The sequence below is a fragment of the Muntiacus reevesi genome, chromosome 4, assembly GCF_963930625.1.
Source record: "Muntiacus reevesi chromosome 4, mMunRee1.1, whole genome shotgun sequence".
Lineage (NCBI taxonomy): Eukaryota > Metazoa > Chordata > Mammalia > Artiodactyla > Cervidae > Muntiacus > Muntiacus reevesi.
The window spans coordinates 54,711,116-54,728,284 of NC_089252.1; the positions used below are offsets into that span (position 1 = coordinate 54,711,116).

At 46.1% G+C, this 17,169-nt stretch overlaps 1 protein-coding gene across 7 annotated transcripts in view; it reads left to right on the plus strand.

The window, feature by feature from the left end:
- NEDD4L (NEDD4 like E3 ubiquitin protein ligase) overlaps positions 1 to 17,169 on the plus strand; it is a 360,734-nt gene that overhangs the window by 268,758 nt on the left and 74,807 nt on the right. For all 7 annotated transcript variants that reach the window (XM_065932817.1, XM_065932818.1, XM_065932820.1 and 4 more), the window contains one exon: positions 8,389 to 8,439. In XM_065932817.1, coding sequence (XP_065788889.1) covers positions 8,389 to 8,439 — 51 coding nt within the window. The remainder of the gene's footprint in view (positions 1 to 8,388; positions 8,440 to 17,169) is intronic.

A 17,169-nucleotide genomic window follows, 5' to 3' on the forward strand; every position in this document is an offset into this window, starting at 1 on the left:
GGTAGCTGAGTTAACAGATAAAGTACAGAATCTAGAATTATCTTTACTTTCTCTTGTTCTCTATGCATTTAATCTGTCGTTAAAATTGCTTGCAGAAAAACTGATTTTTAAACTTCTCCAGAGAATGAATGAGACCCTTACCCTGCGAAGAATCACTCACTATATCCTGAAATCTTGAAAAATGAAAACAACTTTGCGTGATCAGATCAGAATCCCAAAGTGAAATAGTATTGTGTCATTAAATGAACCCAGTGACACATTTTCCTTTTAACTTTGAAGTTTGATGTCGGGTCAGTTTGCTCTGTAACAGGTAGAATATATGTGAATGTTTATCTTATTGCAGCAGGTTGTAGTCATTAAAAATTGATAGTTTATTCAGCAAATTTACCATTCCTTTCAGAAGGAATGACAGTGATGCCCAAGATTTTCCTCCAAGGGCATTTCTGACAGAGATCACTTAGCCTGATAGGAACCTGTCAGGGCCTCTGGTGGGGAGCTGTTGTGCAGCTGGGCAGCTCTGAGGCAGATGTGAGGGAGCAGCAGGCCAGGCCCCATGCAGGGCAGGGGTGACTGGCTGTGGCCATCTCCCTTCTCTGAAATGACTCACAGCTGTAGACCGCAGCCTGTGTTACCAAGCACGTCTGGGCTGGAGGGGAAGCTTCCTTACAGATGGGATGGCGGTGAACGTTGGGGTGGCCTTGTGGGGCTGATAACCCCCACACCCCGTAGGCAGCCCCTCTGCCCTGGGTGGGGGGCACCCCCAAGCCCAGCCATGGCTCTCCCCGTCCCTGGCCTTTGCCTCCACTGACTTCCAGGATTGCCTTCTGTCACGTCTGAGCCGCTGCTCTCCCTGTGACCGTGACAGTGGCTCCTGTGGGCACAGCGGTCAGGACCTCGCAGGGGTCACAGTACTCGCTCCCTGGTCACATGGTGAACAGCCTCCAAGCGGTCGAGGAGCGTCCGGGAGTGGGATGTCCTGAACCAGCAACCCCACTCTCGAACCCCCTGGGCCAGATCCTCGCGAGGTCTCATCTGAACAACTCAGCGCTCTCCCCGAACACTTCCCTCCAGAGTCCTCTCCTCCAGTCAGTTCGCCCTCCCGCTGCCCTGGGACCTTTTTAAACGCAGTCCCCGCCAGCTTTTCACTCGCTCACGTCCTCATGTGGCCCCTCACCCCCAGGGTGCTGTACTCCCCCATCACCGCGTGGGGCCGCATCACCTCCCCTCCGCCCCCAGGCCCCCCTTCCCCTGGTCTTCTCTTCAGGCCCCCAAGCCTCTCCCCGGATCCAGCTTCACGGCACCCTCGTTCCACCCCGCTCTGTCCCCCTGGCAGCCTCCTGCTTCTGACCCCGCTGAAGATGTCCTCCTTCGTGAGGTTACGCCCGCCTTGACCCCGGATAGAATCGGTCACTTCCGCCCCCGCCCCGCCCCCGTCCCTGCCGCCATCCACTCGTATCTCTGAGGTGTGGCCGCCATGGCCGCCGTCCGTGGCTACAGAGCACTTGAAGCGCAGATGGTCCAGAGCGAGGTGTGCTGTAGGGGAGAAGCATACGCCGGATTTCAGGGGCTTGGTTAATGGTCTTTATATTGGTTACATGTTGAGATGATAACATTTTGAATATCTTGGGTCAACTAAAAATATACCCTTAGAATTAATTCCACCTGTTTATTTTTCTCAAACGGGACTTAGAGGTTTCCACGTTCTAGGTGTGGCTCCTGTTACGTTTCTCCAGCGCAGATTAGCTTCCATCCATAGGTGGTGAGGGCACCCAGTCTGTGCCTTTCAGGCCGGGCACAGTGCGGTGCAGTCTGCCTGTGGGTGACCCCCTGCTTGAAGTTACCTCAGCAGAGCTGCCCACATTTCATGTGTCTGGTTCCCAAGTCTCTTCTCCAGTGTTTGTTTTCCCAGAGTTTATTGGATCGTAAATTCAGAGTATCAGATTTGGCAGAAGGCTGTAATCCCTGTGGCCCTTAGCTGACCCCTGGACTGCAAGATGCTCACCCTTGGAGGGGGGAGAGGACTGGCTGTGCCCTTGAGCTTCCTCCACCACTGCCACCCCTACCCCAGAGGGGGGGGCGTGTCAAGCTCATCTCACTCCTATATGGAAGCAGGACACCCCTGGAGAAGCGGGGAGTTCCCCGAGACCCCAGAGCTCTGGCTTCTCAGCCAAGTTTGCCTTGGTCTGGTCATGCTCCTTGTTGAAGCCAGGCCGCTTCTGCTCAGCTGGTGTAGTCTTTGCCAGCGGGATGGTTCTGTGCTCTCTCCCCACCTCTGTTTTTGTCTTTTGAATTTCAAGCAGAGTGTCCCTTAAAATAGAGGCACTCATGATCACACATCCAGCCAGCAAGGTTTGGTTCTGCCTGCCTACCCAGCGTGAATTTACGGGAGCCTATAAAAGTCCTGTGAGTTTGCCCTGACATCTTGTTGATGGGGAGGTCTTGTTTGTTGTTAGAAATAAGAGCCGGTGTCTCCAGGACACACCCTGTTCTGTTTTAGTGAATGGGAGGTTTCAGCCTTGACCTCTGAAAACTAAATGGCAGAGAGGCTGGTGGGGTGAAAACTATGCAAAAAAATCCCTTGAGTTTTGTTTGGGTTTTGTGTTCTGGTGTATGTCGAGTGGATTTTGGTAAGAGCACGTGTGTTCATGGGGTGTCATCACTATACCTTTTTACCTATTTTTTTAGTGGAATGCCACCTGGCTGTGTGATTAAGGTAACTTTGACCATGTATTTTGAAACAATTCGAAGTCAGAAAGGCTTGGAAGTCAGAGGCACCAGGTGGTAAAATGTTGGACCATGGGATGTGTGGGGTGGGTGGAACCAAACTTACGCTGTCTCCCTAAACTGCGGCAGCTCTGCTGTCAGAGGATGGACGCTGGAGTGCATGGAGGATGTGCAAGAAAGGATATTCCTCCATCCTTTCGGACGTGACGGCAAAGGCGTCTCATGCTCCCTTGAGGAATGAGACGGCACCTAAATCTCAGTACATCTCAACTTCCAGGTGACTCTCCAGACATTAGACTGTTGAAGAGCGTCACTACGTTTGTCACGTTTTGTCTAAAAGCTTCTGCAAAAGTTTGCCAAGCCATTCGTTATTTAAATAATTCAAAGTCCATACTTCAAAAGTTACTCTAAAAATAGAACCTGTTTCCCTGTCTGGTCGGGGCTGCTGCGCGGTGTGTCTCACCAGGAAGCCGTGTTTACTGGTTTAGCAGCTAAACAAAGGTTGTTTTTCTGTCTCGCTGTTTAGAGCTGGGAGGCTTTACCTTGATTTATAATATATGAAGATCTAATCTTTCCATAGGGCTTCCCGGTTGCTCACTGGTAAAGAATACCCCTGCCAAGACAGGAGACTAAGGTTCGATTCCTGGGTCAGAAAAGATCCCCTGGAGAAGGAAGTGGCAACCCACTTCAGTGTTCTTGCCTGGAAAATCCCATGGACAGAGGAGCCTGGCGGGGCTATAGTCTATGGGATTGCAAAAGAGTTGGATGTGACTTAGCAACTAAACAACAACAATCTTTCCATGTCTTTACTCTTAAATTCCTTTTCTGTGACTGATGCCTGGTTCCTCTCTACTTCTCTTCCATTTGTCTTGAGAAATTCTCAATATAGTTTTCTCATCACTCCTTAATGATTTCTGTGACATTGGTAGCACTGAATGCTTTTCATTTGCCAACATTGAGTAGCTTTCAAACTTGTGATTGTGGCAGGGCATTATAAATGAATTTTACAAGGTAACTTAGTATATGCATTCATACATGTATGTAATTGAAACAGATTACTTGAAACAGTACTTATATTTCACGTGAGACTCTAATATTTTCTATTCCATTACATTGATGCTTCTTATGAATTACTAGTGGGATTGCAACTCCCAATTAAAACAAAAACACTGCCTTCATGTATAGCTCCTGTGTTACTTGCGGGTCATTTTGCCTTCTGAGAATCACTACTCCTTTCTTATACAGCCTTTCCTGAAAAGCCTTCCTGACCCAAGCTTTTCCTGCCAGCACCCCTGACTTGCAGGGCTCTTCTCCCCACAGAGCCCCCTGATCCCTTGCACTCTGGATGTGAAATGCACAGTCCTAGCCTAGCTCTTGTACAGTGACCTCTGTGGTCATCAGCACATCGTAAGATTCAGATCACATCCTTCAAGTGCAGTTCCAACCTAAAGACCAACTGTCTGTGTTGTTTCTTGAATGGGTGTGTTCTTTGAGAAACTGATGCTCATTTATTTTGTGAGGACAGCTAAGCCTGGTGTCTGCTTCAAGGCTGGCAGCTCCCGCCCAGTGTGCCCCAGAAGAAATGCCCGAGGGCTGTGTTGGGGTTTCCCTGAAGCTGTTGTGATGGTCTCCAGGCTTTGGGGCCCAGTGACATTCCCACACACTTCTCCATGCACTTGGCACCCTTGTCCCTTCTTATTTAAAAAGGAACAGTTACTTTAAAGGGGCATGGGGGAGAGTGGGCTTATATATAGTTAATCATCATTTGGAACACAAACTCTGAGATAGTATATTTATTTCACTTTTCCAGTAATGGTATATAGATTTTTGTTTCCCCTTATGCGACACATCTCAAGGGCTCCATTTTGCATTGTCATTACGTTGGGAAAATATCTGATGACTTGTCAGAAGGGAACATTTATAATTGTGTTTCTAGCCTGCACATTTTCAGCCTCTGGAACAGTGTGACAGGTAATTGAGGTTGAAATTGACAGCATTTACCACTTAAAAATGAGCACAAGAAATGCCAGTGTGCACTGAGTGAAGTGGAAACTAATTTGGTTTTTGTAAGCACTAGACAGCATATTAAAAAGCAGAGACATTACTTTGCCAACAAAGGTCCGTCTAGTCAAGGCTATGGTTTTTCCACTGGTCATGTATGGATGTGAGAGTTGGACTATAAAGAAAGCTGAGCACCGAAGAATTGATGCTTTTGAACTGTGGTGTTGGAGAAGACTCTTGAGAGTCCCTTGGACTGCAAGGAGATCCAACCAGTCCATCCTAAAGGAGATCAGTCCTGGGTGTTCATTGGAGGGACTGATGTTGAAGCTGAAACTCCAATACTTTGGCCACCTGATGCGGAGAGCTGACTCATTGGAAAAGACCCTGATGCTGGGAAAGATTGAGGGCAGGAGGAGAAGGGGACGACAGAGGATGAGATGGATGGATGGCATCATTGACTTGATGGACATGGGTTTGGGTTGACTCTGGGAGTTGGTGATGGACAGGGAGGCCTGGCGTGCTGCGGTTCATGGGGTCTCGCAAAGAGTTGGACACGACTGAGCGACTGAACTGAAGCACTTAGGGTTAACAGGGGAAGTCCCCAGGTGGCTCAGCAGTAAAGAACCCACCTGCCAATGCAGGAGATGCAGATTCCTGGGTCGGGAACATGCCTTGGAGAAGGAAATGGCAACCCACTCCAGTGTTCTTGCCTGGGAAATTCCATGGACAGAGGAGCCCATGGGATCACTGAAGAGTTGGACACAACTGAATAACTAAACAACAAGAGTTAACATGATGCTTGGTGGAAGTCAGTTTGTAATGGAAACTATTTAAATGATTTGAATATTGTGTTTTCATAACATTGGTGCAGGGTGTCATCCTGTGGCAGTGGTGACCTCGAGATGTTGTGATGGCCTCAAACCTTGGCTATCCAGGGCCCGCAGGTGGGGACCCAGCACCCCCCAGGTGTCCTGGAAATAGCCCTGCTTCTCATTTTGGCACGGAGGCCACGCATTTTGACTCTGTGGTTCGCTCCTAGCACTCTTCAATAGTGATATTGGAGGTACATTTTATCATTGGTGTAGTGTCCCTAATCTAAATATTCTACTTTGTTTTAAAGGTCTGTAGTTCTGGCAACAGTGGGATGTTTTGAAACCTAGATCTCACCAGCATGTTCCAGTGACTGGCGAATCACTTGTTTAAGCCAATTGCTCTCGACCATGTGCTGTTCTATACACTTGATCCCCATTTTATTTTTAAAATGATTTTATTACCATTACCCTTGATGTAAACCAGAAAATAAGAGCCTGGTGAGGTTGCCTCATCTTCTTCTGTTATAGGAACTGTTGTGTGTCTTTTTTTTCTTTTTAATGTAATGAGAAAGCTTGTTAAGGTACAAGTGAAGCCATCTAGCTTTGCAGCAAGTACAGCGGGGATCCATTAAACTGCTCCTTTGAGGAGTGGAGCTGAGTTGGAACAAGAGGTTTTGTTAAAGATAATATGCCAGATGGGCATTTTAGGCAGAACCGTCCTCCCCAAAGCCTCATGAACTGCGCTGTCATCAGTCCCTTCTCATCCACACTGTTGAGAGCGGACATCCTGATGAGAAGCCCAAGGCTGGTGCCTAGTCAAGTTGTCCTGCTGTTAATGGGATGGGGACAAAGTATTGGTTAAGAGCCCATACTCTGGAACCAGTCTACCCAGCTAGGAACCTCTCTGGTCCCATCTGTAAAATGGGCATATAGTATCTGTGCCCACCCACTGCATATTATTTTAAAAGGAACAGTTATTTTAAAGGGGGGAATCGCTGAGGATTCAGTGTTTCCTTAACACAGCACCTGCTTTACCACCATAGCCCTCAGGGGCCAGCGCCTGTTTCTGGATTCAGATGGTGAACTCATCTGTTGGGTTTAGAAGTCTTAACATCTCCCTCGCAAAACAATGCAGACATGTGGATGTTTTGTGAATTTTTGTGAAGATGTCCTTCAGGTTAACAGTTGATAGGGTAGCCAAAGAGAGCAGATTATGAAACAGAGCTCTGGGATCAAACTCTCTCCTTCTGATGGTTGTGTCCCCATGTCCTTTTCCTTCATGGCATCAGCACCAGTAGCCAGCCGGGAGAGGGACAAGGATAGAACCTCATCGCTGTCAGTGGGTAGACACACAGACTAGAGTCAGGAGTCAGGCAGCTCTGCGTTTCTAGTAGTGAAATTAATTGACATTTATACTGTAGTTAAATCAGCCACATTCAGAATGGGACTACTCCCTAATTGTCTGGACGATGATGTGCTGACTGTTGCTTGTTAAGAGGTACATCTTTGGCACCTTATGGCCTTGTGCATGGTGGGCAGAGGCAGATGTATCTGAGGAAATAGGAGAAATCAGAGCCTCATCAGAAGGATGGGGACTCTTCTCAGGCTTTGGCACGCTTAGCCAGTGGTGATGTTGATCTTTCGTTACCCTTCACATATTGTTTAGAGGAGACAGACAGCTTTCTAGTCAATCAAATTTTAAAAATTACTTAAAAGGACATCCTAAGTATGGAGCAAATCATTGCAGTAAATCTCGTTCACATTTACCTGCTGCCACTTTTTAAATGCAAGAGGAGAATTTTTTTCAAGTGCATTTGAAAAGTTCATTTTCTATATTAGAAAATTTCACAGTAAAGACTGAAAATAAAGCCCAGAGTTCGGAATCTGGAACTCTGGATTTTCTCTTGGGTTCTTCCTCAAGCTGGTAGTGGGACGAGTCTGATGATGTCTGTGAAGAACTTTCTGACTATCATAGGCATTTTGACTGTGGGCGTTTTTGTTTGTTTTGACGAGATTGACGAGGGTAGCAGAAGCCATCGTCACGTGTCCTCCAGCTCACACTGGGGGCCGTCTGGGCATCAGGGCTGTGGCACACATGCCCCTACAGCAGGACATTGTATCATATGACCTGTTGGACACCCCGGGGTCCAGGCCAGGGCCCCGACCCTGACTGTAAGACTTACCATGACTCCCAGAGCCTGAAAGGGCATATGTGAGCTTATCCACACAAATTTTCACTGAGGTCTGTGCAGTAGATGTAGTAGGGAGAAGTACCATGTGTCCAAAAATATAACCAGTGGGTAATCCACAAACTTAGATTGTGAAGCAGTATACTTACTAGCTTGAAAGTTCAGGGCCGTTTTTTAATAAGTAATGTACAAGATGTATTAGTAACTGGCCTCTATACTCTTTTCCAAGACTCAGCTCTCAAGGAGCTCTTTCTTTTATTACACCTTATAAATATTCATGAAAATTGGCCCCAACATTTCTTTACCATCTTCTCTTGAAACTGGGCCAGCTGTGCTCCCAGGCCCTCTGGAGTCCCAGGTGTCCTTTCCCTGGGTAATCGCCTGCTCCCCAGGTCCAAGAGAGGCTCTGTCTCTAGTCTGTTGGGTGATCGATGCCCTGCAGGGTGTCTGGCAGCCAAAGATCAGGTGTGTGAGTCCTTGGGCTCACCCATCTCCAAGGGAGCGACCATCTGCGGCTCACCTGGGCCTCTGCCTTCAACCCATTCCCACCACTCTCCCAGGTCAGACCCTGGACCTTTCTCTATTTGTAAAGAAACACGTTTAAGAATGTTGACACTCACTGAATTGATGAAAACACTAATTATTTTCTCTCTTCTTAACAGACACGAGACGACTTCCTGGGACAGGTGGACATACCCCTTAGTCATCTCCCGGTAAGAACGGTTGCCTGCTTTATAACACATGTGGTGAACAGCAGTTTGTCTGCAATTCAGGGTTATTTTCAGGGCAGTATTTCCTCCACACTGTGGAGAAGGCTGAGATGAAGTACAGATACTGTGAGCCTGACCCCTTCTAGAAGGTGGTCTTTTCAAGAGGCTAGGAGATCACTTAATTGCAAAAACCAGGTGTCCTTGAACCATCTACAGATACCTATCAGTGTCGGCAGCTACTTTCTTATCTCATCTTCCTTTGTCACATCATACAAAACAGCTGCCTGCTTCTGCCAAACCCCTTCTCCTTGTCACTAGAACGTCCTTGCTTTCAAGTTCATCCTTTGGGTCTCATCACGTGTATGTTCCCTTTGTCTGGAGTTGTACACGCTGTTTCTCCTGCGCTTCGTCTACACAGACTGTGTTTCCATGACTTTGGTTATGACTTTCTCGGTCACAGAGACAAAAGAAAAGATGCTATTGGTTCTAAGTGAACTTGTCAGCTGGAAAGACTCTGGCTTCAGACTGTCCTGGGTCAGCATGTGTGCTGTTGCTAGTAATCCTCTGTGCTCAGATGTGTAGCAAAAGGACGGGGACTGTTGACTGAGACTGAGCTGGAAGGTGACTCCGTGTTCCAGTACCAATCAAATTGCGGGGAGCCAAGGCCTCCCTGGGTGAAAAGTAAATGACCTCTTGTTCCAGCTCCCCCCCTTGTCCCCGGCGCATCATGAAGTGCCCACAGTAGCACCTCCTCATTGTGCTCAGTCGTGCCTAACTCTCTGAGACCCCATGGACTGTAGCCCGCCAGCCTCCTCTGTCCGTGAAATTCTCCAGGCAAGAATATGGGATTGGGTAGTCATTCCCTTCTCCTGGGGAATCTTCCCAACCCAGGGATCAAACCTAGGTCTCCTGCATTGCAAGCAGATTCTTTGCCATCTGAGCCACCAAGGAAACCCCCACAATATCAACTAAGAGAGAATAAGTCAAATGTTTCTGCCTTTCAAGGGCATTTTTTAAAATGCTCTATGTGAGCAAATAGCATAAATTATCTATAAACGAAAATGACCCAAACCACCTAGTATGAGCCTGCCGCTGTGTTGAAGCTGTAGCTCTCACCCTCTATTAAAGACCAAGAAAGACCGTCTTACCCAGGAAGCTCTTGAAGATCTGTTGTGAAGGACCGTGACGGCCAGCACTTTATTCCTGTTTACTCAGGGGAGCTATTAAGGACAAAAGGTTTTTGAAGCTCGTTCCCTTCCCAAAGATTGGAAACAGCAGTAGTAACATTAGAATATCTTTGTTTATTTCTGCATAAAAACCTGAAGCTCCAAGATGCTTGTGGAAAGTGGTCATGCTCAAGACGGATTCCATGAGCCTTCAGAACACTGATTGTCCTTTTATGGTCCCGTTGAGGGCATAGGGATGTCCCCACTTTGTGCAGAAAGATTGTTTATGTATTTCTACGTCAGTGGGTCTTCCCTCCATGCTCTTCAGGCTGAAGCTGTAATCACTTCACATTTTTAGACAGTGTTGGTTGCTTGGGCACTTCTTACATGGGTGTCCCCAACCACCCTTTTCCCTAATAAAAGCCACATCACAGGGACTTTCCTGGTGGTCCAGTGGCTAAGACTCCATGCTGTCAATACAGGGGGCCCAGGTTCAATCCCTGGTCAGGGAACTAGATCCCACATGCCAAATAAATGAGACCCAGCGCAGCCAAATAAATAAATATCAAAACACACACACACATCACAGTCAAGGCAAATTATGCGTTGATATTCTCCTAAGAGGTGCAGCTGGAATTTTTGAACAGCTTGCTCCAGCAATTCCTTGTTTGAGAGAATGAGTGCAGATTGGTTTTGAAAGGCTGAGGGGAACTCTCAGAGGATAGAAGAGTGTTTTCTTTTCAGAGATGAAGTTGGTAGAGAGAATATTTTTTACCTTTGGAGTTGGGTGGAGGCAAGAGTGAACTTTCAGACAAGGAAAGGCTCCAGGCCAGAAGAGAATCCAACCGGTTCACGAGTGGAACAGTGAGCACTCAGACAGGACTGAGGGCTTGCCCGTGAGCTGAGCCCGTTGAGTAATGGAGCCTCCCAGTGTTGAATCTCCAGGATGAGTGTGCCTTGGACCACCGTGTCTTCTCCTTAAAACTGACCGGCTTTGTGGAGCCCAGGACAGTCCTCAAGATGGATCACACTGGAAGCAAGAGGAGAGGTGAAGGTGCGTTCTTTATCCTCTGAGCGGTAGTGGAACCCAGCCAGCGTGTACTCAGTGGACATGGCTTTGACCCCAGGATTTGAGGTGCTCTCAAGTGTATGTTCGATCCTTTGTGTAGGACACTCGTGGGGAAATTGCACAGTTAATGTTGTATAACACAGCTGTGAGTTTATAAAATGGATGCTAGCATTTGAATATATTTTGTGGGTAGATAATGGATGCTATTTTCTTAATAGCTACTTGACCACTGTCAAGGCTATATGGCCTGTGGATTCAGTGATTTTTAATATCATCAAATTTTAGGTGAAAGAACTTAGGAAAGTTGTCTCATTGGTCATGAGAGAAGGTAGTGCAGAGCAGTCCTATGGTAGCGAAGTGCTAACCAGGCCTTCTCAGACTTTAAGGAATCAGATTGGGTATCTGGTTATTAATTAATTCCATACAGCCCCATTCTCTGATAGTGGATTTATTCCTTTCACGGATGTTTGCTGATTTAGACATGATTCTAATCTCTGAGGAAAAATCAGTGAAGCAAGTTCCTCCCTCACGTATCTCAGCAGGGCCACCATCGCCATAAACACATGTGTTAGTCGAGCATTTGAAATGTGGCTGATGTGACTGAAGAGTGGGGAATTTGTCATTTTATTTCAAGTCATTAAAATTTATATTTAAAAGCTACATGTGGCAATATGGCACCCTCTTAGTTGGCTCAGCTGAGATCAGACCAGACTTCCCCAGCTTAGGTGAAAGCTGTATGGTTCTGCCTATTGGAGAGAACTGGGGGTGGAGGGATTCTCACACGCAAGTTTTGCATGTGCGTACTATTGCTTCCGTCGTCTCCGACTCTGCAACACCATGGACTGTAGCCCACCAGGCTCCTGTCCATGGGATTCTTCAGGCAAGAATACTGGAGTGGGTTGCGATGCACTCCTCCAAAGGATCTTCCCAATCTGGGGATCAAACCCATGTCTCTTTCATCTCCTGCGTTGGCAAGTGAATTCTTTACCACTAGCCAGAATTATCCGTCAGGATTCAGTTTTTCCCCCCTACCTGAATGCACTTCTGGGGGATACTGGCATTTGCAGTGTAAGACCGTGCTCCTGAGTGCCTAGGAATGTCTCTCCTGAGCCGTCCTCACTCAGACCTGTTAACTCCCCGACCTCGAGAAGCCTACCCGGAAGACCAGAGGGTCAGGGCAAGCCTACTAACCGGTTTATTCTGGTTTAAATGCAGACCCGTCGGTAGACACAGGAGCCAAGTTGTATGCACTTGAGCATCTCAGAGCACTCACAGCAGGTGTCCTCGGCCCACTGCCCACCGTTGGGTCCCTGGATAATCAATTGTGTGCCCTGCTGGGCCTTGGGCGCCATTGGGATGGTCCGGGTTGGAATTCTGCTGGGGAGACAAGTGCAGGAGTCCCCTGCAAACAGAGAGACAGGGCCGGGAGGGCCGTGTGAAGCTGAGGTGCACTCTGCATTAAAGCATCAGTACCCCCGTCAGCGACCACAGTGGCCCCAGGAGGCCAGCATCGGCTCCATTTCTGCCGTTAAACAGGAAGGAGTAAAGAGACGTGATGAGAAGGAAAAGTGACTTCTTTCCCCTCCTCTGATCATGAATTCCCCAGTGTTTTATCAAATGCTTCCAGATGAAAGAAAATGATTTTGACTTTCACTCACTTTCATTCTTGGCTCTCAGGCCAGTGCTCCCAGTTTTATTTGTGAAGTGGGGGAGGGGAGGATAAGAAATAGACCCAGGGCGTTCAGAATGGTAGGGACCTCTGTTTCCTTGGCTTCTGTTCCAAATACGCCACTCATCTTTAATATTTTTTTTTTTCCGTTTTACTTACTATTGAGTGTGCATGCATGCTAAATCGCTTTAGTTGTGTCCAGTTCTTTGTGACCCTATGGATCTTAGCCCCTCCCGCCCTGGGATTTTCCAGACAAGAATACTGGAGTGGGTTGCCGTGCCCCCTCCAGGAGATTTTCCCAACCCACGGATCCAACCAGCATCTCCTGCATTGGCAGGCAGGTTCTTTACCACTAGCGTCATCTGGGAAGCCCACTGTTGAGGTTGGGAGTGAGTAAAATAGGAGGGAACAGGGAGAGTAAAGAAGGTTAGTCGTCTGACCTTTTATGCAGATCTGAGAATTAACAAAACATAGATTTCTATCCACAGAAGTCTCCAAATGTCAAGCTTTAAAAAACCTCTCAGGAATAGTTGACTGGGAGCCTGGAGATGGGCAGGTTGCCTTGGTAACCCTGATAAGTTAGTAATCCTTTACAGGACTCTTGTTTGTCTCACCTATAAAATGAGAGTATTCACGTAGATGATACCAGGTTTCCATCCAGCTCTGTGAAAGCGCATCTTTGCTGTCCATGGCATTAGCTGGCATTAGCTGCCCATGGCTTTCACTAAGCAGGGGACTGCGACCATGATGACATGTGTGTTACCTGGGAGACCTGGGCAGCATGAAGCACGTGGCGGGGGTAGAGGCTGTATTTTAGGAAGGTGGCCCTGCTCCCCTGATGTCTGTACTGCAGCTGAAACAAAGCTCCTCTTTTATTTCTCAAGTGCATCACCAAAGTGACCTTAACTGTAACTGTCCTATTCTGACTTTTTTTTTTCAAGAAACACTGTCGTTTTTACATGTTTATTAAATTCTGTGTGTCATTGCCCCAAAAGTTCATACAGTATTTATGACTTCTCCTTAATAATTACTTAGAGACAAAAGTAGCTCCGACTTGTGTTAGCAACAGAATGACATTTCTAGCAGGCGTTTGCCATGTACACCTCTGAAACTTGTCTTGCTTCTTCCCTCAGTGTCTTCCCTGACCTTTGAGCCCCATCCCATCACCCCTCCTAGATGCAAAATCTCTGTATCTGTGGAAAACACACTGAGGTAGAGAGAGCTGTTTAAAAACATGAATTTCTCTTATTTTAGTCAGGTGCCACTCAAGGCAACCAGGGTTAACTTGAATTTATAGCTTTCCTACACTGAGGTGTCGTCAGGATGGTAGTGCTATTATTTGTCATCTTAATTGTACTTGAAGGTAACTCAAACGATGAGCACTCCTCCTGTAATTCCAGCTGGTACCAGGGTAATGGTTCTCTCTCACATGTACAGAGTTCAGTATCCTGGAGCTTAGAGGGCCTTTAGAGACAATTTGTCCACTCCCTGTATTTTACAGATAGAGACCCCTGGGTGCACAGAGGTTGGTGACTTGCCCAGCGATCCGCAGGTTGACCAGACCAGAGGTCTCCAACATTGTTCTGTGGTACAGTCAGGGGGCACAGGGGCTCAGTCTGAGGCTTGGGTGCTTTTAGCCATCACATCCCTCTTTTGAGTCTAGGTCCCTAATAAGGACATTCCCTTTCACTTGCCCACAAAATTATTTTTCACATTAGCTATATGTCAAGTAACTGCAGTTCTGTTTAAAGCAATAAATCTTTATAAGGTGAAATTGCTATGTAACAAAAAGATTTTTTTTGAATGCTCGTGGCCTGGGATAGGAGGTAGCAGCATCTATTTTGGCCACTAGTGCTGTTAGCATCGACCTGTTTGAGATGGATTTCTCCCAGAAACACTCTCAGGGAGTCTCTCCTGGGCTTTTCTCCAGGGAATAGGATCCAGCAGGAACCTGAATAGTGCCAGGACGAATCCTGTTGTCAGAGATTACCATCTTGTTCATGCTGGAGAATTTCCATGGAGGTGAATTTTCACCTTCTAATGCCCTGTCTTTATTGCAGAGCACTAAATTGACAGTGTTCACAAGTGACGTGAAAATGTAGAGTTGACTGACGATGATAATAGCCAGCATTTGTTAAGTGTGGCAGGAGCCCTTGTGAGGACTTTTTATGTACCAGCTCAGTTGATCTATTTAACTGTGACAGTTCTGTAAGCTCCTATTACTGCCCCACTCCATGGATGAGAGCACTGAGGCACAGTGAGGTGAAGACCTGCCCTTGGCCCCGTGGCTTTGTAGGTAGCAAAGCCAGAACATAGACCTGGGATGTCTACGTCTTGAGTCTTTGTGGTGGTTGTCATTTAAACGATGCAGTGTGTGGACAGTTCTGTAGAGTCCCTGTAAGCTCTGACTTTGTGTGTGTGTATGTGTGTGTGTGTGTGTGTATGTGTGTGTGTGTGTGTGAGACTTAGAAAAAAGTCTAGAGAATATAGCCGACTTTGCCTAGTGAGGGTGGATTTTTGTGGCCTTAGCAGTTTACTGTAGATCAGGTGAATTAATCAGCTACTTCATGCTTCCTTCATGCCAGACAGTGCTCTTGGCGCCAAGAATACAGTGGCAGGCAAATCCAAGTCTCTGATCTCACAAGGTAATATTCTGTAGGTGATAGGATGATAAACTGGTAAATACATAAATAAGCATGATAATAAAATAGTGGAAAGGAGGGAGATAAATCAGGACGCTGCAGTTGAGGATGAGAAAGGGAGGCTGTGATGGTGACTTAGGATGCGATGTCTGAGGATGTGACTTGGGACTCTGGACGTGGAAGGCAAAGTGGAGAACACCTTGGCCGTCTGAGCCAGGGCTGTCCAGCAGAAGGACCTGCGAGGGCAGGGCTAGACAACGTGCACGCAGACAGATGAGGTCAGGACAGTCGCTGGTTGTTCAGTCGCTCCGTCGTGTCTGACTCTTTGTGACCCCAGGGACTGCAGCACACGAGGCTTCCCTGTCCTTCACCATCTCCCAGTGGAGGCAGGGGTGCATGCAAAGACTGGTTCCCAGTGAGATGAGAGATAATGAAAAACCAGACCATGTTTAACCTTGTAGGTCCATAGGGAAGAATTTTCAGCCTATTATAAGCAGAGTAGGAAGCCATTGAAAGTTTAAAGCAGAGAATGATATAAAAGATAATATTACAAATAGAAATGCACACACACCCCTTTCTGATTTATAATAAATCATTTTGCTATGGTTTGTCCCTCTTGCTGCAAAGGTATTTTAAATTGTGTTTAATTAAAGAGCCTAGGTATTTGAAGTTTTACTGCATGTAGTATTTTTATTTTTTACTTTTTTGAAATAAAATTATTTATTTCAATAAAAATATTAGTTTTATTCCTACTAGTAATAGCTGCTATGTTTGAACCTACCAGTCACTGTGAATTTACATACATTGAGTCACTCAAGCCTTACAACATTCTAATAATAAGCATGAACATTTCAATTTTATAGACAAAGAAACTGAAGTTAAAAGAGAGTAAGCAACAGTATAATTAGTGCTATAACCAGGCTTTGAACCTAGATCTGTCCCTGCTCTTACACATAATTACAACCTACTCAGGCTGCAAGGTATATAAAGTCTACATAGTAATTCTAGAAAATACTATAACTTGTGGTCTGCCCTTACTATATCACTTAATTTTTTAATTAGTTTATTTTAATTGGAGGTTAATTACTTTACAACATTGTGGTTTCTGCCATACATTGACATGAATCAGCCACGGCTGCACATGTGTCCCCCATCCTGAACCCCCCTCCCACCTCCCTCCTCACCCCATGCCCCTGGGTTGTCCCAGAGCACTGGCTTTGAGTGTCCTGCTTCATGCATTGAACTTGGACTGGTCATCTGTTTTACATGTTGTAATATACATTTTTTGATGCTACTCTGTCAAATCATCCTACCCTCACCTTCTCCCACAGAGTCAAAAAGTCTGTTCTTTACATCTGTGTCTCTCTTGCTGCCTTTCATATAGGATCATCGTTACCATTTTATAAATTTCATACATATGTGTTAATATACTGTATTGGTGTTTCTGACTTACTTCACTCTGTATAATAGACTCCAGTTTCATACACCTCATTAGAACTAACTCAAATGTGTTCTTTTCTATAGTTGAGTAATATTCCATTGTGTATATGTACCACAGCTTTCTTATCCTTTCGTCTGCCGATGGACATCTAGGTTGCTTCCTTGTCCTGGCTATTGTGAACAGTGTTGCGATGAACATTGCGGTGTATGTGTCTTTTTCGATTCTTGTTTCCTGTGTGTGTCATATGGGAGTTCTATTTCCAGTTTTTTAAGGAATCTCCACCTTGTTCTCCATAGTAGCTAACCCAGTTTGCATTCCCACCAACAGTGTAAGAGGGTTCCCTTCTCTCCACCCCCTCTCCAGCATTTATTGTTTTTAGACTTTTTGATCATGGCCATTCTGACTGGCATGAAATGATACCTCATTCTGGTTTTGATTTGCATTTCTCTAATAATGAGTGATGTTGATCATCTCTTCATGTCTTTGTTAGCCATCTGTATGTCTTCTATGGAGAAATGTCTGTTTAGTTCCTTGGCCCATGTTTTGATTGGGTTGTTCATTTTTCTGGTATTGAGCTGCATGAGCTGCTTGTATATTTTGGAGTTTAATTCTTTAGTAGTTGTTTCTATTATTTTCTCCCATTCCGAAGGCTGCCTTTTCACCTTGCTTATAGTTTCCTTTGTTGTGCAGAAATTTTTAAGTTTAATTAGGTTCCATTTGTTTATTTGATGCTGGGAAAGATTGAG